The sequence below is a fragment of the Galeopterus variegatus genome, unplaced genomic scaffold (genome assembly GCF_000696425.1).
Source record: "Galeopterus variegatus unplaced genomic scaffold, G_variegatus-3.0.2 Scaffold6792, whole genome shotgun sequence".
NCBI lineage: Eukaryota > Metazoa > Chordata > Mammalia > Dermoptera > Cynocephalidae > Galeopterus > Galeopterus variegatus.
Window position 1 is genome coordinate 66,011 of NW_007732903.1, and position 26,852 is coordinate 92,862.

At 36.6% G+C, this 26,852-nt stretch overlaps 1 protein-coding gene and 1 non-coding gene across 3 annotated transcripts in view; both read right to left on the reverse strand.

Moving 5' to 3' along the window:
• MORF4L1 (mortality factor 4 like 1) overlaps positions 1-19,326 on the reverse strand; it is a 20,637-nt gene extending 1,311 nt beyond the window's left edge. The window contains exons 1-12 of one of the 2 annotated variants that reach the window (XM_008591260.1): positions 19,132-19,299; positions 14,254-14,300; positions 12,731-12,798; positions 9,929-10,045; positions 8,606-8,692; positions 7,941-8,021; positions 5,253-5,278; positions 4,655-4,743; positions 2,891-2,992; positions 1,724-1,812; positions 569-741; positions 208-292 (exon numbers count right to left, since the gene is read on the reverse strand). In XM_008591260.1, coding sequence (XP_008589482.1) covers positions 208-292; positions 569-741; positions 1,724-1,812; positions 2,891-2,992; positions 4,655-4,743; positions 5,253-5,278; positions 7,941-8,021; positions 8,606-8,692; positions 9,929-10,045; positions 12,731-12,798; positions 14,254-14,300; positions 19,132-19,171 — 1,004 coding nt within the window. In that variant the 5' untranslated portion in view covers positions 19,172-19,299. Of the gene's footprint in view, positions 1-207; positions 293-568; positions 742-1,723; positions 1,813-2,890; positions 2,993-4,654; positions 4,744-5,252; positions 5,279-7,940; positions 8,022-8,605; positions 8,693-9,928; positions 10,046-12,730; positions 12,799-14,253; positions 14,301-19,131 lie in introns of both variants that reach the window. The other variant, XM_008591261.1, reaches the window with a different exon arrangement.
• A 6,871-nt stretch (positions 19,327-26,197) lies between these two features.
• On the reverse strand, positions 26,198-26,270 carry TRNAK-CUU. The gene has a single exon. It is a non-coding gene; the product is annotated as a tRNA-Lys (tRNA).
• Positions 26,271-26,852: the final 582 nt, after the last annotated feature.

Below are 26,852 nucleotides of genomic sequence, written 5' to 3' on the forward strand. Positions count from 1 at the left end.
AAAAAAAAAAAAAAAAAAAAAAGATTCCCACACATTCGCACTTATTTATGCTGTTCCATTAACAATGTATCTATACCCGCACTAATACCAAATTATTTTATTAACTTTACTATGTTTTTGTGTCTACAGTGTCAATCTCTATCACACAGAAATTTTCAATATACTATACTAATTCATGTTTGTAATTTCTAGCATATTTAGACTTACTTTAGGAAATCATGAAGATAATTCAGTAATAAAGCAAGACTCTTCTCATCCAGGGGTGTATAGGCCAACATCGCTCCAATTCGTACTATTTAAACAAAAAAATTTTGCCAAATTTATATCCAAGGCAGCACTATAACCACGTTATTTTAATTATGAAATGTAACTATCACCAATTCCTTTAAAATCCATGATTTTAAAAACTCTTGACTTTTAAGCAGATTTTGCTAAGAAACTGTAGATCAAAGTTCAAATTGGAATGGAGCATATTTTAGAAAATTATTTTATCTCTTGTTCATTAAAACTCAACTACTAAAGGCCCAAAGAAAAAAAGTAAAATCATGATTTCTAAATGGCATATTACCAAATAATCTCAGTAGATGTGGTGCTCCATACACCTGGGACATGGGTGCATCAGGGTGATCTGCGAGGATTTCAGCATACTGTGGTCTCTCAAATTTGTAGAGTAGCTGAGTGCCCAACATTACATTGAAGTATTCTTTTATCCCTGCCACAACTTCATTAACAGCATACTCCCTAATAAACAAACAAAAATACTTACTTTCAAAACTGGTCACTAAAAGGAACTGAGAATGGGAGTAAGTCACCCAACAAGAGGGTAAGGAATTAAAGGTAGAACTAATGACAACGAACCACTGCTGAGTTTTTTTAGAAAAGAGATTTAACGAGGATATGTGAAATCAATTTCAAAATATACTTAACCAGGGGCCGGCCTGTGGCTCACTCGGGAGAGTGCGGTGCTGATAACACCAAGGCCACGGGTTCGGATCCCATATAGGGATGGCCGGTTGCTCACTGGGTGGGCGTGGTGCTGACACTTCATTAACAGCATACTCCCTAATAAACAAACAAAAATACTTACTTTCAAAACTGGTCACTAAAAGGAACTGAGAATGGGAGTAAGTCACCCAACAAGAGGGTAAGGAATTAAAGGTAGAACTAATGACAACGAACCACTGCTGAGTTTTTTTAGAAAAGAGATTTAACGAGGATATGTGAAATCAATTTCAAAATATACTTAACCAGGGGCCGGCCTGTGGCTCACTCGGGAGAGTGCGGTGCTGATAACACCAAGGCCACGGGTTCGGATCCCATATAGGGATGGCCGGTTTGCTCACTGGGTAAGCGTGGTGCTGACAACACCAAGTCAAGGGTTAAGATCCCCTTACCGGTCATCTTAAAAAAAAAAAAAAAATATATATATATATATATATACTCTTAACCAGAATTTAGCAAATCACAGCCCACAAGATGGTTTTTACATTTTAAATGGTTATGTAAGTACCTATCATAGCAGCTTCAATTTTGCCTAAAGTACATACTATCTGGGCCTTTAAGGAAAAGCATGCCAGCCAACCCCTGCATCAAACCAATAAAACTCTATTTTGCTAGTTTCTGATGGTATTAATTAGAATAAGTACAAATTTCACATGATTTATTTGGAAATAAGAATACTTAAAAATATCTTTGGGTACACTCGGAAGGCATATATTATTACTTATTATCTGTGTTTCCTCGAGATTTCTTGTAGTTTGCATAATCCTCTAGAATGGAGTCCACATTCTTCTTGGCAGGAAGATAAAAGAGCTATGAAAACAAAAACACATTGAATACAAGTTTTCTCTTTTTTAAAGTAAAATTACACTGGAGAATCTTTAATGCAATAAAAGATCACCTAATAGTATTACAAGTAGGATCAGGCACTATTTCAGCACTGAAAACATAAGATAATAAAATTTAACTATATTTTATTTCAATTAAACAGCCAAATGTGACTGGTGGCTTCCATATCAGATAGCACAGCAATGAAGACTGGCAATCTGTTGAACTCATGATATTAAGCCATCATTTACCATATGCATATTATATGCCAGACCCAGACAAAGAATTAACATTATTATCTCTTTTCATCCTCACACATCTAAAGCACAAAAAAGCTGAGAGATTAGTCCAAGTTCACAGTAAGTGGTAGAGCCATGGCTTGAATCCAGGCAGTTTAGCTGTGATTGCATAATCCACCAAATGATTTGAATCAGGATTCAAAGTATGTCCACATATCATATATGACTGATATGCATCTTAAATCTCATAACCCTCAGATAGTCCCTACTCTTCCCCCACTACCCCTGCCATTTAAGAAATTGCTTCATTTGTCCTACAGAATTCCTCATTCTGGATTTTGATGATTTCAAACGCTTGTGATGTTCAACATATTCCTCTATTAAGCATCCCTATTTCCTGTGATGAGACCTAGGAGCTTAGTCAGATTCAGGTTCTTTTAGAGGCCTTGAATCTCTTGCAGTTGGTGTTCTGTGCTTTCTATTGCATACCATTAGCAGCGACATACGTGTGGATGCTCCATTTTCAATGATAGTAAGACAGTAAACACGTTTGTTTGCCTTTATCAATTTTCAAAATGAGTTCTTGCCCTAAGCAATCTCCCCTTTTTATCATTCTAAATTCATGAAATTTACATATGTACTCTATTTTTTTCTGATGGTAACTGTTCAGTCCAGTCTCTGAATTAAAATATTATTGATAAGTTATACCCTAAAAATTCACATCTATATATACAATACTTTCCTTTAAAAAAAAAAAAAAGGGGGGGGGGGGGGGGCCGCTAGCCATATCACATAGCTTACAATTTATGTGGCTTTCAAGTTACCTGTTTTTGCCTGGTAATTAAGTCCCAGTCATCAACAAGCCATGGTTTTAGCTCTTCAGGAATCTTTACTTTAACTTCGACTCTGTTCATGAATGTTTCCTCCTAAACAGAAAAAGGAAGGATATAAAAAAACCTATCTTTTCTTGCTGAATAGCAACTCTAAAACACGGGTTTTTTTTTTTTTTTTTAATCTTCAGAGGCACTAGGTATGAATTAATTCCTTCAAGTAATCAAGCCTACAGCCAGAATTATCATTTTAAAAATCATAAATGAAAAAAACCATAAAGCTAGCAACTGGGAGAAAAGAATCTGACCTTAAACTACTGTAGTCTATATAGCACGTTTTCAAGTGAAAGCAAAAATTCTTTAGTAAATTTCCTCCTCTTCTGGAAATGGAATACCCTGACTTCATACATTTTAATTTAGTATTTTCATATTTATTGCTGATATCCAAATGACTATCCCAAACATGACTATTTTAAAGACACATCTTTAATTCATAAAAATTAAACATACTGATTTCTATGAAGTCTTCAAAAACTGCCCAGAAGTGCCTATTTTTCAGAATGTACCACTGCTTATAAGTACTCATGACCCTTTAACATGGGTATGAACTGCATGAGTCCACTTATATGCAGATTTTTTCAATAAACATATGTACAGTACTACAAATGCATTTTCTCTTCCTCATGATTTTCTTAACATTTTCTTTTCTCTAGCTTTATTGTAAGAATACTGTATATAATAAATAACAAAAAATATGTGTTAATCAACTTCATGTTATCAGTAGGGCTTCCAGTCAATAGTAGGCTCAAATTTTCAACTACATGGTGTGGGTAGGGCAGGGAATGAATGCCCCTAACCCCTGAGTTGTTTGAGTGTCAATTGACACCATTGCTTTGTAACTTCAGCTTCAGAAATGTAAATTATGTCAGTTAAAGATGAAAACCCTATTTTCAAGTTCATAACTTTGGAAACTGTAACAATAAATTAGAAATAAGACACCTTATCAGTTATAAGAATTCTAAACTATTATACCCACACATATGGAACTAATGCTTTCATGGTATTTTTTATGGGTTTATTAAACCATCTTGAAATTTAATAAACCATTTAATATGACCTAATAAGCCTATCCAGTCTAACACCAAGGAAATATTTAGTCTTGTATGTGAACACAGAGCTTACACCCCCCCGCCCCCAAAAAAGAACTACATCTGATGACAACTTGGGGGGAAATAATCTAGAACTACAGGTTAAATAAAGATGTACACAAATATATCCTTTACCTACAAAACAAGAAAATTTTTAATTTCAGTAGTTTACCATGTTAGCAATACTTTTGAGAATCAAAGTTCTATAATTACAGTCATCCCTCTGTATCCACAGGGGATTGGTTCCAGGACCACCCTCAGATACCAAAATCCACAGATGCCTAAAGTCTCTGATCTAGTATTTGCATATAAGCTATACACATCCTCCCATATTCTCTAAATCATCTCTAGATTACTAATAATACCTAATACAACATAAATGCTATGTAAATAGTTATGCTGTATTGTTTAAGAAAAGACAAGAAGAAAGTCTGCACATGTTCAGTACAGATGCAATTTTTTTTTTTTCAAATATTTTCAATCCATGGTTGGTTGAACCCAAGAGTACAAAACCCATGGATACAGAGAGCTGACTATGCTGTGTTGTGTTATAACATGACTGAGACTAAAACTTCTAACAAGCTATTCAAAAACTTTAACAAAAACTCACATTTTCAACAGTAGGATCTACCCGGGCCCTTTTCTTCCGAGGAGGCTGAGGTGTCTCACTGGTACTGCCACCATCTCCATTTCCAGGTGCTATAAAAATTTGTGCCGGGGAGGGGATTTTTTAGTTACTTAAATAAACTCCTTAAGGAAAACAGTCTCTTGACACACCTCTTTTCACTGCCTTTCTCCATTACATAGCTGTGTTACTTGAATCTAAGTTAAAGAATCATAGTCCTATCAAAAATAAAACTTTTATGAACTGCTCTAACAAACATTTCATATAGGTAACATTTAGTATTACCATTTTCCATTTATTAATGACTCCTCCTGAGAAGATAACATTTTTTAAGACTAAAGCAGATGAAAATAACTAAACGTTTACAAGTTCCTCCATGCTTGTAAAAAGATTATCAAAGTTAGGTCCCTACCACTATGTACCTACCTATCTATTTAATAACAGTGCTGGCTCATATTTGAGACCATCAATGAACATGATAAGCTTACTCCAAAATGTCACAGCTTTTAAAATAAAACTGAATTCAAAATGTACTTGTTATAAAGGTAAAATAAATTAATTTTATTTTAATTAATATTCTTACTTTTCTGCTTGTTCTTTTTTGTTTTCCTGAAAGGGGAAAAAAAAGAAAAATAATTATTTCTAGTAAAACTGCCTCCTTTATGTCAATTCTCTTTTCCCAGGGTTAAGTTCACGGAGAAAATGCTTTAGATAAAATCAGGTAAGTAAATACAGTCTCCTATTTGGACACAAAGACTTTTACTGACAGTTGATTAAATTCACATCTCCCTCCACACAATAGAAAAATAAACTAACTTTAGTAGACTTCCTTCTGTCAGGGTTATATTATGAGCATGTTAAAAGGACAGAGCTTAAGAATATTTCATTATTAGTTCCACCAAAAAAAAAAAAGTTTTGAAGGTTAAAATATTTTTCCCAGTTACTTTAGTTTTGATTCCTAAAACATTAATTTTAATTTTAGATTTGTGTATTTCTAAAATACCAATCTGTTACTCCACTCTCACTGGTCTAAACTTTGTTTCACTTTAATTTCTTCTCTAAACTATTTTCCCTCCTTTTCAACACTACACACTCTATTCTCCCATATCCAGGACAAAGCTGATGTATTTCCATCTTGATTACCACCTCTAGTTGCAACTTTAACTTATATCTCTTTATATACTGCCAAATAGTAAATTACTAACTTTGCTTTTTTATATAATTATTTCTAGGAAAAATAGTTTACAAAGAAAACAAGGAAAACAGTTTACAAAGCCCCTAATTATGGATTACTTCTGAGTTTTACTTTTCTACAGCTTCAAATATTTATAAATGTTAATTAACTATATTCATTTAGATCTTGGGGTTCATTTTACAACTCTAATTTGTTTGGTCATAAACACAAAAATCTGGCCAATCTGAAGTATGGGTTCTTTCCCTGCCTCTATAAGGTTAACTTCTATAATACAAGTATTTATTACTGACAATATTTCTGGATCAGATGAACTTTACTTGTACATGTCAATAATACATGGGGACCAAGAGAAACCCAAGAGAAACCAAGAATCCCTTATCCACTCAGATCTATACCATAAAATTAAAATAAAAATATTGACAACTGATCTCAAATCTAAAGTAAGGGGTCTATAAACTATACTTCGATGAATCCCTATAGTAAATATTGCTTCAACCTTCTTGCTTGTACTATTAATTAAGTATGCAAGCTAGTTTCTCAAACTGTACAGCAAGTTTCATACAATAAACTGCTTTTGTTTGTATTCCTATTTCTAAGCCCTGTTATTATAATACAGTCAAATATAAGTTAAGATTCAATTTACTTCAAAGAATGACAGCAGTCCTAAGTTCTTTAGGGAAAATCATTCACTAAACACTGAAAAACCAAAGCACAGCCCTTAAGGCCAAAGTGTCAACAAAATTCACACACATTCACTACTAGTTTAGAAATAATAAACACCCAACATAAGATTTCAACAAACTGAAGGTTAACCTGGTTCTCATGATACCCTCTAACCAGAAGAATTTATATTTATACATAGTCAGAGTAAGCTACAGAATAACTACCAAACACTAAGGATAAAATAGGGTAAAACTGAACATTCAAATCACATCAAAAGCTCAAATCAAAATGAGAAAAAAATTTTAAAACCACCAAGATTAATTGCTCAATATTTTTATTTTAAAATAGAACACCTAGTCTACCAAAGAATTATAGTACTTAAATGCCACCTTTCCCACTAAAAGAAGGGCTCTTAGAGAAATATCAGATTCTATGTCTGAGGCAGAAAATGTACTAGATGAGCCTGGAATATCCTGTCCTACCCTCTTGGGAAGGAAGACCCGAGACACAGGATCTCTCAAAAGACTTAGGAGCCAATTTGAAGAGACTCCCATTGTACAAGGACAGCTGATTTGAATTTTAAAACTTTACTTCATATACTTACTCAGCCGTTATTTTTGTACTTAAAACTGCTTAACACTTTATAATACACAAAACTTCTAGCCATACTACCACTTAGATTTTTATACCAACTTTTAGCACAAAGGTGATGAAGAACTAGTTATAAACCAAAATATTACTCTTTATAGAAGATATGACAGAATTTATCAGTAAAGAGAAAGATAATGCCTTTAAATCTTATCAAATCCTAATGAATACTACTACACAGCAGTTCTCCAAAGAACAAGATCATGGAAATATGTTACTATTTAAACAAAAGCTACGAGCCACCCTCAAATAGTAACACACCTAATCCTTGCCAAATCAATCTTCTCACCAAAAAAAGTAAAAGATTCCAATATCTCAAAATGCTTAATTACTTTCGTCACTAACACCTTATTTTTAAGAGTAAAGGCAGACCAGTAAGCCCAAGAGCCACAGAATGTAAATATGTCACTGGTTTCAAAGAAAAGCATATAAACTTCTCTTAGATAAAGCCTATTTTACAGCATGTCACTTTCATTCCTTTGACAAGAAGCACGTGACCACTCAGCAAAACGGCTTGTTCTTCTAAATGAAAATATTCAAGTGCGAATGAATAAAATGATCTCTCAAATTAAGGAATATGTATATTTTCAATGACTTTAACAATCTGATACCTGAAGAATGGGATTCTCACCAGCATTTTCTTAAGTTTCAATAATGTCCCAAAGTTTCCATTTTCAATGAGTCTAACAAAACAATGAGTACTAAATTTGAATTTCACTTACAAAACAGTATGCAAAAATTAAAAACAAAGATAGAGATTCTTACACTTCAACATTTTTCTGTTGCAGACCAGATGTCTTCTTCCCAGGGGCAGCCCCTCTCATCTTCCCCTCTGCATACTGCTCCCTTCAAAAATAATTTCAGGAAAGTCATCATAAAATTTGTAATTACGTGGAAAAATAAATTGTGCCAGTTGGATTCCATCAAGAATTTATATTTAGATCAAGATTCCAAGCCTATACACACTCTTGGACCAAGTTTTTAACAGGTCAGACAAAGAGACAATCTATTTACAAAAATCAAACAAATAATTCAAAAAGAAAATGTAAAAGGCTTAAGCTCGGCTCTTCTACATCTACAAAAATTAAAATCAAAATAGTAAAAAGTAACTATAATAGATTGTGTCTCATATAATTGAAAATTCCATTTGTTTTGGAATTCACTAATCTCAGTGTTTCCAACAACATTCTGCTCTGTTTTCTACCTGGTTCTAAGGACAGACTCAAGCAATGACAGCTATTCTACTTCCTTTACCTAGAAAAAAACTTATCTGATCACTGAAGTCAAAATTGTAACACAGCAGCTGATGGGTAGGGTCCTCAGAATCATTTTATAGGTAGGCAGCCAACATGATTTCCACTGCTCATTCCATATCCAAAAAGATCTATTTACAGGTATTTCTCAATATTCATTTCACAAAACAAACTTACTGATTGGCTTTTTGAAGTTCTCGCTGTTTCTGCAGATTGGTATCCACGTATTTGAGTACTCTGCTTTCTGGAACCCATTCATCCCAACTGAAAAAGAGAAAAGTTAAAATATCATTCAAAAATATTTTCATTACTATCAAGACTTTGTTCTTCAATTAATTTTTAGAGATCTGAGAGATAAGACTGGATTTCTCTGAGTAATCTGATGACCTGGCACTACAAATCCATTCCCAACTAAAACGAAAATCTAATAAAAGCCTACTCTATAAGGGCCGAACCCGTGGCGCACTCGGGAGAGAGCAGCGCTCCCCGCCGCGGGTTCGGATCCTATATAGGGATGGCCGGTGCGCTCACTGGCTGAGCGCAGGGTGGCCGGTCTCAAAAAGGACAATAAAAAAAGTCTATTCTATAAAGAAGGAAAACTTCGTATTCTCAGAAACAGCATTTTAAATCTAAACTGCAAGAGTCCGAAAAGCAGATCACTGAAATCATTTTTAGAAATGGCCTAAGAGTATGGCAATTAACGTTTAAGTCCCCATGTAATTAGCCTTACAGAATGAAAATATTACCTTAAAGATTTTTAATTGCCAAAAAGGAAGCACAGGTGTCCACAATAAACTGACCTTTTAAAAAACTAAAACCAATTGACTAGTGAGCTACGTATAATAGCAATAAGTTACAGAGCTCTCTGTGCCTTAGTTTTCATCACCTGTAAAGTGAGGATAACAATAACACCTATCTCACAGAATTGTTATGAGAATTAAACACATGTAAAGCGCTTGAGACTCCCTGACATAGAAACGAACACTCAAGGTTTGTCACAGAAACACACTAGGAAGTCCACAATACTCAAACACCGCCTAGATCTACTCAGCTAAGTTTGTATTTTAAAGTATTACAATGGTTTATCAGACTACAACATTCTCCACCTTCAATAACTTTCAAATGAATACACTAACTTCCAAGGCTGACCAGAAAGCTGGCTTTCTAAACATTAAAAGGAAAACTACTCTTTTAAGATGTTTAGGCATTCTGGCACTTCAAAAAGCTCCTTTAAAACAAAATTTCTAGTAGTGTGTTTTTTCCCAAAGGGGAAAACAAAAACAAGATATTTCTTAGGAAATGCTAGACTCTTTGAGCAAAGTGAGTCTTTTCTCCTGCTGATGGAGCTCCTTTAGTGACACAATTAGGTGTGTTCTCAAGGCAATGTCTTTTGTTTAATCACTTCCCACCTCTGACCTCTTAATATAGCCAAAAGGAAAAATAAATAAAAAGCAATCCTCATCATGATTTCCTAGAGAAAACTTTAAAACATGCATTTACCTAGAGGTCAGGAGGGGGTGGTGTACTGAGGGAGCTCCTTCAGGAACAGGAAAAAGGGCTACAATATCCTCACGTGTCTTCAAAGTTTTTTCAGAGCGCCTGGGCCTCACAGCACTTCTGATACAGACAGCATAGTACAAAGTAATCTCAGTAACTAGATGCATAATTTAGCTTAAGCTTTATTAAGATTCATTTACAGATGGAATGTTTAAATGTCTGTGTCAACAAATTCCAGTAATGTTTTGAAAACTTAGAAATACCTTACTATCACCTGTACTTTTGGAAAAAAGTATATAAAACAGAAGTTTAAGAAATTCCAACTTGGAGGTTGGGATTTTGTTGTATAATGTTTAAAAAATAATGTATCCGACAAACCATTTTCAAAAAGACAATTTTAAAAATATTCCTGAATATCTATTCCAATTCCCTCAAAATCAAAGGGAGCTAGCCAATTTTTAATTACTACGAGGTTCCACTTTAGAACCTTACAAATCCCTTCTATCTCTGATATAAAGTGTATCTAAATAAGCACCCTGATCTAAAAACCAAGTCACTGCTAGAGTTTCCTTTATATGTAAAGAACAGAAAATCCTTGCTGAGTCAAAGGAACATCATTTACTAGGGTAATAACTAAAAGCCAAAACACTCAGAAATTTTGAAGTCAAGCATAAAAAATTTCAAAATTTTCTAAAGATAGTTTGTGACTAATTCCAACAGTCACAATGATCCACAGGCACTACTTATACACAGCATTAAATAAAAAACACAACACACTTGCTAGACATTTAAAGAACTCCCCTTTTCAAAACAGATTTAAAGGATTCTCTGGATACTTTTAATGATAAGATTAATTTCTTCAAAATTACATATATTTATCTACATACCAAGTCAACCAGCAACAAAGACATCTTTGATATATTAATATTACTCAACAGACCTACAAAGATAGTAATAAAAATCTCTAATATTTAGTGCCATTTTTCTTAATTTTCCAAAGGAGTAACTAATATATAATGTTAAGACACCTAAGAACAAAAAATAAAATCCAGACAAGCCTACCATTTATTTGTGTAACTGAGCTATAACACACTAAAGAAAAAAAGGGTTTTTTTTTTTTGAAGCAGTAAAGTCAGAAAATACAAGCATCTGGTATTTTCACAATTTCTTACAAGCTACAAATGCCACTTAAAATCCAGTCTTTGAGCCAGCTATCCAAGTTTACATGTAATTTAATACAAAATAACTTTTCCACATAATATGCATAAATAAAATATTCTATTTCCTGTAGAAAACAGATTCTTATAACTCAACACTCTCGACTTCATCTGGATATCAGCAGAATATCAATAACGTAAAATAAGTCTTAAGAAGACTAAATGCAGTTTGAACATTTCAACTTTTAATATGGAAAAGTATGAAATACACTATGAGCCACAAGCTAATCTTTCCTGTTTCCTGAACACTGGAATCAACTTTGCATTAATATTAAAATCATATTTAAAATCATAAATAGTTTACTTCTAAAAGACCAAAAGACAGTTTTCTTCATTATTTTCCCAATCTCTCAACATTTAAAATACAAGCCCAGGTCACTTTGAGGTACTGATATTACCTATCATTATTAGAAAAACTTCAATTACTTCCACCTTTCCACTAATTATGATGGGAGAGAAAGTTAAAAGTCTAATATTTTTTCTTAGCTAAAAGCATTTGACATGTGAAAAAAATTTCCTAGCAAAGAAAATTAACTGGGTTGGCCACCTGAATAGGGAACTGCATGAAACAAGACCGAAGTCACAGGGCCAGTGAACTTCATTTAAAAAAAAAAAAAACCTTCCTTCTATATCAATAGAGTACTCATCAAATTGGATGGTATTGCTCCAATGCACCAGGTACCAGACCCTGGGTCAGGTGACACAATGCTCAAGTTACTAGAAAGCAACCCCTAAAGAACTACACTTACTGCAGTGCTATCTTTGAAGGAGAAAACATCACTAGTAAAATTTAACACCTCTCCTAGTAGTAATTACAAGCCATTCAATTACAGGCTCCAAAAAGGAGGCCTAGGAGTTATTAGACGGGGTTACTTGTGGGCCCCAAGGAGAAAAGCCCCATCACTAAGAGCTCTTCTGGCTGGATATTCTAGAATGTACTCAATCTATACCCACTGTCCATTCCTGGGAACAGATCAATACACCACTGCTTAAAAAAAAAAAAGAAAAAAAAGCTTAACTCTTGATTGTGGAAAATTAATGAATTTCTGTATCTGTGTTAAACCATATGCTAAAAAGTAAGCAACCTAAAATCACATTCTGTCAACACTGTGTTTCCAAAGTTCAGAAAATGGGTTAAATTCTATCGTTACTGTCAAATCAGGTAATCTTTATCCTTTTCTAGGTAGAAAAGCCCAACAAAATTTTTAGTATAACTGCTTGAAGTAACATACACAATCACTGAGTTTGTATGAAGGCCAAAAAATTCTGGCCATCCTAAAATGTACCAATACCAGAAGCATGCTTATCTACCACTCATCATTCAACTAGGATAGTTGGTTAATTAAATGACTATTAAGACATATACTAGAACATAAGAAATACTCCCAAGAATCAAGTACATTTAAAATAAAATGGCTGAGTACCCTAATTTCTACAATTTCAACATACAAATGGTTCATGCTTGCTTCAATATGTACATCGTATTAAAACTGCACAATCGTTAAGCAGCACATGCTTGTGCCAGTCAGTGACACAAGATACCTTGTTAATTGTAAATAAAAATTGCTTTTAAAGATTTAATACTCACTTTTTATTCCAACCACTGTAATGTATAAAGTATTTCACTTGTTTGTCCTTTATGGCAACCTTTACACACTGAAATAAAAAAGAAAAGATTTCACTTAGAAATATTTTTGGTGACCAAAATGAACATAACAAAATGTGACTCTCTAAAAGGTCACCATAAACCTTACAACAATGAGCTAAGTAAGTTATCCGAGGACAGCTAATAAAAGTTATGTTTGTACTTTCTCAAAGTTTAGTAACTAGCCTGCAGCTACATTTATTTCTAAACCAAATTCCAAGTTTAAAAGTATTTAAGACCTTCATTAGCATATGAAAGGTAATAAGCTGATTTGTTTCAGAAGAATCAGCCTTAATAACTAGCAAAGCAAACCAAACAAACAAAATGAATTATTAGAGGAAAGTCATTAACTGTGTGTGAAAGTAATGACTATTTGGTTTTGAACTTTATCAGAAGCAAACCAAAAAACACACAATAGTTTATTTTAATAGCCATTTAAGAAATTGTCCACTGGAGTGTTTTGCTGCCAGAGGAGAAAAACCAACCAGTATAGTACAGTTTGTCAAAAATAATATTCAGTGACATAAATATCAAAAAGACATTAATAGTAACACTTTTAAACTGTGTAAATATTATATCATTAAGATAAATGTACATTTACATTCACTTAAAAGTTCCCAGCCATCTCCATAAATCCAAATTCAGCCATTTAAGAACTTTAAAAACACATCTTTGTATTCAAAACACAAGCAAAAAGTAGTGTAAAAGGTTATTATTTAGTTGGAACTGACACCTTACAGTGAATGCTATTTTACACAGATACATAAACTACTCAAGAATTTATGCAGAAATTGCCCTTAAAATAAACATTATACTGCTTTGTATTTTATAACATGTTCATTTTTTAAAAACTACAACTGTTAAAAGTATAGTCAAGTCTTAAATATTTAAGCAAAAAGTTAAAAACAAAATACTAAAAATATTTTTGACTTTGGAATCCATTATCCTGTTTATCTTTAGCTAAATGTAAAATCACTTTACTGACAGAGGAAATTCAACTTTGCCAGACAAACCAACAAATAATCAAAAATTAAATGTACTCATTTTTAATATTAGCTTTTACCTTTAATCTGATATAATTAACTCAATGTTTACTCGGCATATTATATCTGCATATAAAAGTAACTTTTGGCAGTGTTTTCTCACAAGTTATAAACTATAAAATGTTACTCCCACAATCAATCATCTTCTATCATTTCCCTCAAATGCTACTTCCAACTACTGGGCCATTAGCAGGTCAGTAAGAAAGGTCAGAAGAAAGCAGCAATGTTTTAATTTATTTGACCCACTAAGCAAGCAGTAAGAAACACAGAAAGAGATGAGGAAATCTATGAACCATGAATATGAACTTACAGAAAACACAACTCTCTTACTGAAGCATCAACAACAAAACACTGAAATTTGATATTTAAAAGTCAGACCTAACCAGCTGTGGCCAACTTCTCAAAAGAAAACAGGCTTCATACCTTTGCTTCATAAAGAAGAGGCCCATGAAAGCATAGCACTCGCTCACCTGTAAAAGTAAAAAAGTACTAGATTAACTGTAATTCCTCTTCATATATAAAAAGATTAACATCACAGAGAGCCACATACTTGTATTATGATATTACTAGCAAGATTAGGAAAAATGGGTAAGGTTATATATGCAGCAACAACTTCAACCATATCCTACAACAAAAACAACAAAAGATGTAAACAAAAAATGTTATTAGAATGATCTATTAAAATCATCAAATCATGTATCACCTGCTAAACAAATAAAATCTACTGCAGGTACCTATTGGCAAGGCTGGTTGGTTGATGTTAACTGTATATTTGGGAGTACATTTTTTTTTTTTTTTTAACACTTTTCCCCATGTGTTTTCCTAAGTTTAGGACCGTACCCCTCCACCTATATCTGTTTCCAACCCTTTGAGTAAAATATCTTATACATTAAAATTTCAATGTGCACCACAGATGGCTGGACTTTTTTTTTTTTTTAAGGTGTCCCATTATGTTCATTCCTCAAATGTGTTCAATGATATTCTGGGTGCTGGGCTGTTTCAACGAACAACAACAACAAAAAAAGACAAAAAATCCTAACGTTTGGAACTTACACTGTTAATTGAGCCTAACATCAGAACCTGCAATACTAGAAATGTCAGGGGCTGGATGGAATAAGACTTGGAAGCCATTTCTGCTCATTAGACAAATCAGGCAGGCAATTCCTGGCAATACCACACATTACATTTGATTATAGTAGGAAGATTTCTTGCACATTATTTTCACAACCCACTTGGTTTCAGGAGACCCAGAGGTAACAAAAGTCTCCAACAGGGTTAGCTTTTTAGCTCTAAAATTAAACTAAAATAGCCTACTAGTTCAGTTCTGAAGCAACTATTGAGCAATATGGGTTTCACCTTTTTTTTTTTTAAATTACCGCAGCATTTAAAACATAGTTTTCAAACTGACCATAACTTACATACCTTCAACTTGAAATAGCTATTCCACAGCAAAATCTGCATATTCATTTCTCAACATACAAGTATTTACCCAGTATCTTTTGTATGCCTGACTGTGCCATAAACTGTCAGATTTGAACAATTTCCTGGATTTCATACTGTAACTGTCTTCATAAGCAATGAAGAGAGTCACTGATGAGCTAGGTGGGAAGGTCACAGGAAAGGAAGGACCCAGGCAGAGGGAAACAGCTTGTACAAAAGCACAGAAGCATGAGAAAGGGTAACACCATTAGAGAACTATTTAACTAGTTCACTGTGACTGGAGCACAGTAAAAGTAGGAATGAAAGTCACACAGATCATGGAATGCCATATATATATCACCTTATCAAGTCTGGGCTTTATCCTGCACAAAAGGATTCCTAAATTTGACCAAGAATCCCTTGAAGTCTTTTTTAAAACCAAGTATTTGCAAGATTCACCAGAGACCTGTATTATTAAAATCTCCCAGAGCAGGACCCAGTAACTTTACTTTTAAATCCAAGTTCTCTATATAATTCTCATGCAGTGGTCCACTCTAAAGAATCACTGCTAGAAGCCGCTGGGCTCATTCAAAGCTTAAATTAAAGTGGAGATTGGAAATTGAAAGGCTAAAGACTTCCCCAACAGCCCAGGGACAAGAACCAAAATGAGTAAACTATACTGCCAATGAACAGCAGCACCAAAGACCAGACCTGTGTCTCCCTAATTTCACCATCCAGGCACATTTTAAAGGCACTCTGAAAATGGCCTACTTTTTTTTTTTTTTTCTTCGCTGCTGCCGCCAAAAACAATTACACCGAGGTTCAGACCCCTTACCCTCCATTCTAACTACCTGGCCCTAGTATTATGTTGAAAAATATAAAGCTAGCTGAGCAGTATGACCCAGGATAACAAATGCTGACTTTTCATGGAAGTGGACAGAAAGATTAGTAATTGGGGAAACAGCAAACCACATCAATATGGTTTCTTATACCTTTCTTCACCCTTAATCCTTTTTCTCATATCAAACTACAAAGGTTAATGAGATTCCTGTTCCTCATCCTCTCATTGTACTTACTAGGAACATCACCCAAAGGCCAGCATCAGCCAGTCTCTCAATGGGCTAGATACTCAAAAATTTTCTTTACTCAATGCTTTAACAAAATTAAGTGGTAGATCAAGTCCAGTGCAAAGCAGTCACTGTGCTTAAAAATGCTTATAGAACATATAGGGCTGGCCAATTAGCTGTTGGTTAGAGTACGATGTTGATAACACCAAGGTCAAGGGTTCAGATCCCTGAACCAGCCAGCCGCCAAAAAGAGAAAAAAAAGTAAGAACTTATACCATTATTAAATGAGAAAAACTTCTGCGTTTACAAGAATCGTGGGGGGAAAAAACCCCGCTATTTCTGGTCATTCATATTTCCACCATTACATAAACACTCCTAGTGTTTCAAGATAATTCTGTCAGCACTAAATGAATTTTCCTTTCTCCTTACAAGATATGTTACAAATGTCTAACACATTTTTTAAAAGATGGTTATACGACTCATTTTTGAAACACAAGAAAACACACCTAGAAAGTGATGGTAAGAGACTCTTACATAAACTTTCAAAACCTTACCTTGGGGTACCCTGACACCTACTCTTCAGTAACACCACTGTGACAGCACAAATATTTTCGTTTGCTGTTATTCTACCATCTCTCTAGTTTAGAACTAAAGTACTTCATCCACAGCAGCCATCTTGACTGTTCTACAGCTGGGATTAACCTTTTGTGCCTTGACACTGGCGAAGCCTATGAACCACTTCCTAAAACGTTTTAATAAATACATAAAACAGTATTACAAAGGAAACCAACTGTTTGAAATAGTATAAAAACATTTTAAACATCATGTTCTATATTATAGGAGCTCCTCATTTGATGTAGTAAACAAAGTTCAGCTGCTGATCCAATAACCACCATCATTTTGAAGTAATGAGGAACATAAATGATAGTGGAAATATTTCCCACAACTGTAACACTGGGATATGAAAATATTCTGCTAATACGACTGTGGGTTTTTTTGTGGGGTGGGGGAAGAGGGATTATATTTATAACTGAAATCCTAAATTTCAGTCAGATAGAAAAAAATATTTTTCCCCGTTCAAGTTCACGGACCCTCTGAATTTTATACACTGCCTCTAGATTAAGAATACCTGCTGGAAACACCTAATAAAATAATGAATCCAAAGGAGGCAGAGTCACGGCTTCTAAAGGTAAGAGAAAGCAGGTATTAAGAGTCACTCATTACCAACAATACCCCTAGAAACCCCTTAATTATCCCATAAAGTTACGATACACTTGGGGTTTGGGTTTATGAGTCTAAGAGTAATTCTAACGCACATTTAAAATTTGAAATTCCCTAAAAAAGTTAAGCAGACGTGTGGAGATTACATTTATGGTAACCAGCACATACATCGATAGCCATGAAAGGGAATTTTAAAGGTTCCCTCTTGCCTACAGCATTTTACCTTTTTAGCTATTTGACCTCCACTTAGTATACGTTAATAAATGCATTGACTGTGAGCACTGAAAGCTGTCTTTCTAACGTAAACCCAAACTCCTTGTCAATCAACTAGTAAAAATTAACTTGCAAATCATTGCTAATCAAACACTACTGCAACTAGTCAAAACAACTACTGCATTCAAAAGATGACGCCAAGACACTGGGACTTAGAAATGGAAACGCCGAAACACTGCATTAAAATCGTTGTTACTTTTTACGAGCTACCGCCCCGCGAGAGCGAACTCACCGTAGAATCTTTGCACTCCGCTGTTTGGACAGCAAAGTGATTGCTTCAGGCAACACAAAGATGATGAAAACACTCATCCTTTTTTCCCGTCCCCACCCACCATTCTGAGGTAAGCGCAGGGCACCGGTTTCCGCGCGGTCGTCGTGGAAGGGGGCGCTGCATCTGCCCTGAAGCCGCGCCCGCACACCGCGGCCGAGACGCCGGCGGCCATGAAGGCGCGGCCATCTTGCAACGGCCATTTTACAACGCAGTTCTCCCGCCCTGGGGCGCGAAGCCCACCCACCCCACCCCCCGTCCGCAGCTCTGCGTCTCCCCCAAACGCGACCACCCCGGGGCTCCGGGCAGCCCCAGACGGCCAGCCGTTGGCCGACTCCGCGGCGGGGGTCTCTGTTATAGGAAAATGATAACAAAATCAAAATGCCAAATATGCTACCCTGACTGTAAATACTTAGATATTTGTTGTTCATAAATAATATACAGGTTATGTAGAACTAAAATACAATTAATTACTATAGAAACATTAAAGGAAGGCTTAAGAAGATGGCAAGAGTTGAAAAAACTGGATGGATGCCTTAAATTTACTTATAAGAACTGCCAATGTTTCATGCAGGGAGTTATGCCTTCTTTTAAATCAGACTCCTGGTTCTCCTTCAACTGGGATGCCTACTTCTTTCTCTACCTGGTTCCAGGACAACATCCTCACTGCCGTCTACCCTTGCCCCTCCCCCACGCCACATCACTTCCTCTAGCCGCCGCCATGGCGTACCCGCCGCCTCCCTACAATACGATGCTGTCTCCGCACCCTCTTCCTCAGAACAATAACAAACACTAGGCGAGGGCTTTGCCACGCGCCAAGCGCTCCCTCTCCCACTAAAATGCCCGCGTAATAACGCTCTCACCTCACAAAGCGCTCTCGCCCTATGACGCATCGGAATTATCCTCCGCAGTGCGCTCTCCCCACACAAAGCACTACCCGCCGCCTTCTCAGGGCACAGCCCGCGCCGCCCCCGGACCCCAAACCTCAACCATCCTGAGCCCGCCACCGTCCCGGCGCCGTTAGGTGCCTTTATCCCAAGGGCGTAGACTCACCCTCCTGGAATTTAGGCTTCGGGTCCTGCTTCGGCGCCATTTATAAGTGATTCGCCGCCTCCTCCTTCTCCCACCACCCCCGACTACCGCCCCCTACCCTCTACCCCACCCAACTCCGCGTCAGACGCGCCGTCAAGGAACCGCCAGCTCTACATCCCGGGCCGGATTCGCCAGCGCCTGCAGACCTCACAGCACGGTCGCGGGGGATTGTTAAAGCCCGGATTTCATTTTGTGTGTTTTTAAGGCGGGGCTGGGGGTGGGGAGAAAGGAGGTGGTGAATCACTGGCCATGAAAGAATGGGAAAGGCCCAGTTGTGGAGTCCCATAGGCAAAATAAAGCCACAAAGATGTGCGCGTTGAAGTAACCTGAGGGAATAGGGCTGCCTCTGCAGCCTAAATTCAATAGCACCTCGAGTAGTTTCTGCGTAGGAAAGCTTCCTAAAAAAAAGCGTTCCATACCCTTGTGGCGGCAGTCTGGCCACAGGGGATGGAAACGGAGTCCGCGTCTGGAGGCGTCGTTGTTCAGCAAGCTCATGATGGCCGTTTGTTGGCTCCCGCCTCCACCCACCCTTTTTCTTCAGTCCCGGCCCTGTTCAAAAACTCCTTCGTTTGCTCAGCTGAGAAATAGCACCTTTTCCATGGGTTTATTGTGAGAATTACATGTAATGACTTAGCGCCATGCCCAACAGTGATTACGTGCTCAGTAAACATTAACTTCAAGATAAACCCGAAGTCCTTAGCCTGGTATTCAAGTCCTTCCACAAACAGTCCCCAGCCTGCCTACAGATCCTACACAAACCCACTCCCGAATGTGCTTTGCACCAATTCCAGACCCTTCTGTTTATCTGATTCCAATTTCTCTCTTAATTCTCTTTTTTTTTTTTTTTTTTTTTGACCGGTAAGGGGATCGCAACCCTTGGTGTGATGTCGCCCGCACTGCGCTCAGCCAGTGAGCGCACCGGCCATCCCTATTTAGGATCCGAACCCGCGGCCTCGGCGCTCCCAACGCCGTCTCCCGAGTGAGCCGGGGTCGGCCCTTAATTCTCTTTTTAATACAACCCTTTCTTTGACCACAGAAGCCCACAAAGAATCCAGCTGGATACATACCAACTTATCTCTACTCCTCAGAGATAAAAGGGGGAAGGTCCTCTTTGTGACCCTACCCACATCGAAACTGCCCCATGCACTTAAAAAAAATTATTTTTTGAATACAAGATACATGCATGCTTTTTAATTCAAAATTTTAAAGCTATAAAAATGAACGTATTGAAAGTCTCTTTTCCACATCCATCCTTCATCTGCCCAGTTCCACCCACAAAAGTAACCCTTCCAGTTGTTTTGATGTCCTTGCAGTGTCTTTATCCTAGCACCGTCCTTTGTTATTTCTGAATTTACATTAATTTTTTTGCCTTTATATTATAATTACACAGGTTAAATATTTGGGTTGTTCATAATGCAGCAATTCAGAAATATGAAATACAGGAGGAAACTTGAGGAACCTTTTTATCCCCCGTCCCATATACCTCCCCACCATTTGTGGTGTGCATTTTTCTCTGCCCCCTTTCTATTGTTTCTTTCTTTTACCACAAATGGACTGTACGTATTGTCTGCCTTTTTTTAAAAATTTAATGACATGGCCAAGATATCATTCAGATTACATATAGGTCTATCTCATTTTTAATTGCTCTTGACATACGATAGTATAAATATACCATAATTTATCTAACCTGGCTTCTGTTCCTAGACAGGTTGCTTTCAATTTTGTGTTATTAGAAACCTATGTCTTTGAGCCAAAATATTTGTGCACATTGCTTTTATTTTTTAGGACCAAAGATGTAGAATAACTAGGTTGCTTACAATTTTTTGTTGTTACAAACCTATGTCTTTGAGCCAAAATGTTTGTGCACATTCCTTTTATTTTTTTAGGTCAAAGGACATGGGCATTTTAAACGGCCTTATGTGAGACTTCATCAATTCACATTTCAACCAGTAATTTAAGAGAAGGCTTATTTTCCCACATCCTTGTCAAACATGGAATTATCACTCTGTGAAAACTTGTTTTAATATAACAGAAAGCCATGTTGCACAAAAGAAGCCAAACACAAAAGAGTATATGCTTTATCAATGGTGTTAAAAATCAGGATAGTAGTTAACTGGGGTGGAAGGGGAAATTGATTGGGAAGGGGCACTAAGGTACTTTGGGGTGCTAGAAATGTTCTATAGCTTGGTCTGGTGTGTTTACACGGGTGTTCCATATGTAAAAATTCATCAAGCTGTACACTTATGAGTAATGAACTTTATCATATTTACATTACACCTCAATAAAAAGTTTTAAAAGTCACTTCTTAGATTTTATTATGAAAATTTCAAACGTACAGAAAAGTAGAAATAATAATACATTATAGATCACCTCAATTAAATAATTGTGAACATTTTCTCATATTTGCATTATTTATAAATATAATGTATGAGTGTATCATGCATGTATGTATGTGTGTGAAGACATCATACTTTCAAAATAGAAAGGCATCCTCCTGCATGACACAATACCATTATCACACCCAAAACAATAACAATAATTCCCTAAAATCACATAATACCCACTCCAAATTTCCTCACTTGTTCCCCAAAATATTTTTGTTTGTGTGCTTGTTTTTTTCAAAACAGAATCTATTAAGTCACAATGTATTGTATTTGGTTGTCAAATCTCTTAAGTCTTTTTAAATCTAGCCCACAAGTTCTTAACCTAGCAGTCCATGGATACAATTCAAGGGGTCCACAAACTTGGATGGAGAAAAAAATTACATCTTTACTTTCACCAAACTCTAACTGAAATTTACCATTTCCTTTCATTATAAATGAAAGTAACAAACTGCAATAGTATTAGCAGAACCTGTGGTTTTGTCACCAATAGAAATTATAGGTATTTTCATATCACATTACAGTTCTTGGTGATATCTCAGAAATATCATTTACATTCACCATTACTTTGAAATCACTGTAGTTATTAGACCTGATGCTAGATATTGTTATTTAATGCATTAATAATGAAGCACATACATTACCAGATCATATTTTCAAATATTTTGGTAACTGTATTTCAATATAATTGTTTTCCTTTATAATCTTATGCTTTTTATTTTATGCATTTAAAAATATTCTGAGAGGGCCGGCCCATGGCTCACTCGGGAGAGTGTGGTGCTGATAACACCAAGGCCATGGGTTCGGATCCTATATAGGGATGGCCGGTTTGCTCACTGGCTGAGCGTGGTGCTGACAACACCAAGCCAAGGGTTGAGATCCCCTTACCGGTCATCTTTTTAAAAAAATAAATAAATAAAAAATAAAAAATAAATAAAAATATTCTGAGAAAAGAGTTCATTGGGGCCGGCCCGTGGCTCACTCGGGAGAGTGCAGTGCTAATAACACCAAGGCCCCGGGTTCGGATCCCACATAGGGATGGCCGGTTCGCTCACTGGCTGAGCGTGGTGCTGACAACACCAAGTCAAGGGTTAAGATCCCCTTACCGGTCATCTTTAAAAAAAAAAAAAAAAAAGAGTTCATTGGCTTAACCATACTGCCATTGGGGTTGGAGGGGGAACTTTGGCACAAATACAGTACACCCACACACATACCCTTTATTAGTAGTGGTATTAGTATTTATTAATGATTTATTTTCTGAAGAGCCTTTTTGAATGTCTGACATTCTGTATTTGTCTAATTGTTTACTCATGGTATTACTTAATTTGTTCTATTACCGATAAATGTAAAGTTAGATCTAAAGACCTGATTAGATCAAAGTTGAGTATTTTTGACAATATTTTATAGGTGATGCTCCCCACTTCTCATTGCATCACATCAGGAGAACATGATGTCTGGTTGTCCCGTTATTAGTGATGCTAAGTGTGATCACTGGGCTAAGGAAGTTAGGACTTTTGTTTTTGCATCATCAAATGGTATTTAAGGGGCCGGCCCATGGCTCACTTGGGAGAGTGTGGTGCTGATAACACTAAGGCCACGGGTTCAGATCACTATATATGGATGGCCAGTTGGCTCACTTGGGAGAGCCTGGTGTTGACAACACCAAGTCAAGGGTTAGGATCCCCTCATCAGTCATCTTTAAAAATAAAAAATAAAAAAATGGTATTTAATTTTATGGAAATTTTAAAACATATAAAAGTACAAGGGTTATTATTATAATGAACCTTGGTGTATCATTCACTCATCTCCTATAGTTATTAACATGTAGCCAATCTTGTTTCATTGGTACCCCCTCACTCCTCTCCCTTCGAAAAAAAAATACATATACACAAATCCTAGATATCACGTCTAGGATTTGCATATATGTATTATTATTTGTGTATATGATATTCCATTTATAAACAATTTATTACGTAGCTATAAAGAGGCTTTTTTAAAAAGCACAATATGATTATATTTAAAAGCAAATAATGCCTTAATATCTTCAAATATCCAGTCAGTGTTCAGATTCTGATTGTCTCATACATGTTTCTCTATGATTGTTTCAAATCAGGATCCAAACGAGGTGCACACATTTTATTTGATTAAGATGTTTCTGTCTCTCTATTCTTCTTACCGTTTACTTGTTGAAGAAACTGGACCACAGAGAATGAGCACACTTTCTTAAAATTTTTCATTTATAGATTAATTGAACATAACATCTTCAAATATGAGTTCCACGGGAGAATAAACTGTTTTGTTTTTTTTGTTTTTTTTTAAAGATGACCAGTAAGAGGATCTTAACCCTTGACTTGGTGTTGTCAGCACCATGCTCACCCAGTGAGCAAACCGGCCATCCCTATATGGGATCCGAACCCGTGGCCTTGGTGTTATCAGCACCGCACTCTATCCCGAGTGAGCCACGGGCTGGCCCTAAACTGTGTTTGATTTGGTATATCTTTGCATTTTTTAGTACAAATAGTAATAAGTCATTACTAGGATTAGTGTACACGCAATAAATCATCAGTAATAAGGAAATATCCTATGAGATTAAGCTTTCTAAAATGTTACTTCTGAAAGAGCTGTGATCCTAACTTCCTTACTTGAGCTGAATTTAGGACCACATCAAAACAAACTATTGCTTTTCCTGAAGGCTTTTTGAGAATGAAAATGATGACAATTACTTAATCTAAGGTATGATAAAATACTTGAAATGAAAATCATCTCCCATTTAGAATGCTGCTTGTATTAGTTTCCTAGGGCTGCCGTAACAAAGTACCACAAACTGGGTGACTTAAACAACAGAAATTTATTGTTTCATGGTTCTAGAGGCTAGAAAGCCTAGAGGAAGGTGGTGGTAGGGTTGGTTCCTTCTGAGGGATGTGAGGAAGAATCTGTTTCATGCTTCTCCTCTAGCTTCTGGCGGTTTGCTGGAAATCTTTGGTGTTCTTTAGTTTGTAGAAGCATTACCCCAATCTCTGCCTTCACCTTCACATGGCATTCTCTCATCTGTCCAGATGTTTGTGTCTGGGTGGGAGTCCTTGTCCAAATTTCCCCTTTTTTATAAGGACACCAGTCATATTGGATTAGGAGCTCACCCTACTCCAGTATGACGTTGTCTTAACTAATTACATCTGCAATAATGCTATTTCCAAATAAGATCTTATTCTGAGGTACTGGGGGTTAGGACTTCATCATATGAATTTTTGGGGGACACAATTCAGTCCATAGCACTGATATTCTATTTTAAATGGAAGTATGATATTTTCACTGACTTCTCATAAATTTACCAGTCTGCTTTTTCTCTGACCTGGTTTGCTTCTCTGGAAAAATTCCACCCCACCTCCCATCACCTAGAGATGAAAGATTCCTCTGCAATAATAGGAGTATTGGGGGATCTTCATTTCTGATGCTCAAATTTTTCATGTTTTTCTTCCAAGGTCTGAAGTTGTATTTTGAATTGATGATTAGATAATAACATATGATAATTGTGGAGAATGTATGAGAATTGCTGGGAATGACTGAAAATATTTAAGACAAAGAAAGAATGCACAGCTTTCAATATAAAAGCTAAGTTTTGCCCAAGGAAAATGAGTCATTTTAGAAAAACATAAGAGGGAAAAGAGAATTATTTGTTTTGAGACTCCAGAATGGCTGAAAAAAATTTTCAGTTTGAATCACTGACATACAAAAAAGGTATAGGCCGGCCCGTGGCTCACTTGGGAGAGTTGTGGTGCTGATAACACAAGGGTACGGGCTCGGATCCCTATATAGGGATGGCCGGTTAGCTCACTTGGGAGAGTGTGGTGCTGAGAACACCAACTCTAGGGTTAAGATCCCCTTACCGGTCTTTTTTTTTTTTTTTTAAAGGTATAAAAAAGTCTGAAGAGAAGGCTTATTGTGAACAATTTCCCATATTTGCATGTATATGCATATGTTTGGGTGTAGTGTGTGTGTGTGAAGACCTCATGATGTTTTGTGTCTGGTTTCTTCACTATGTATTTCCCAAATAGAAAGGCATTCCCCTACATGCCACAATACCATTATCACATCCAAAACAATAATAATTCCCTAAAATCACATAATACTCCAGATTTCACAATAGCTACCGTATTAGATCATCACTAAAATAATCTTGCAGTGGTTTAAAAACATAACAGAGCTGCTCTCCAAACTAATCCTCAATATCACATAGCATTGAGTTAAAAAATAATCGTTTCAAACGTTTTGACAGAGATCACCTTGGCAATATTTATGAACTCTACAATGTTATTCATTTTCACGTCTTTCATCCCCTAACCTTTGGCCTTGGGCTGCGCTTCAATAGACGATTCAGCAACAAAGACCCATTTTGTTCTACACCAGATAGCCTTTAACTGTGTTTTTACAATTTAACTAGTTTTTGTTGTTGTTGTTGGCGGCTGGCCCGTACGGGGATAGTTGAATCCCAATAGTTTTTTATGTATGTAAAATAAGAAAGTCCGGAGTGAAGTTAGTTATTACCATTGATAACTGGAACTGGCTAAGTTATTACCGTTGATGAGAACTGAAATGGGTCAAACGCCCGCGAACTGAAAGAAAAGACCAGAAAAGAAAGAAGAAAGAACCGCCCAACGTGGGGCTCGAACCCACGACCCTGGGATTAAGAGTCCCATGCTCTACCGACTGAGCTAGCCGGGCAGTTGGTAACAATCCCTTTCCTAGGCCCTTTCAAAGGAATGAAATTATTTCAACGTGTTGGAAGACTTCTATTTTGTATTAAATGGCTTCTTCACAATTTTGGTAAAGTTTTTTACGAGTCTCAAAATTGTGTTTCGTTTCTGATTCCGTGCAAACAAACTTTTGTTTAACAGAAAACGTGCAAACGGCCCTCTAGCGGTCAGCACCTTCCGTTTTCCTGGAAGGTAAAGCGGGCCCAGGAGGGCGATGCCCGACTCCTGCCTGGAGAACAGACGTGAGCGTGGGGGCGCGCGCTCAGCTGCCCGCGGGCAGAGCGCTCCCCCGAGCGCCAGAACGTGCGTCAACAGCGCGTGGCCGAACGCGGATGAGGCTCCGGAGAAAGGTCCCGCATCCACCCTAGAGACGATCGGAACTGAAGGCGCAGCTGCAGAGCTGGCTGGCCTCTCGAGGCCCCGTGTGGCTGTGAGATTTCTGGGATTTTTCTTTAGCACGACGCTGGTTCAGCTAAGCCATGCCATGTTGCTCACGCGAAAGAAGGAGAAGCGAAAGCAGTGTCAGAAGTTAATTGAAAATACCACACAG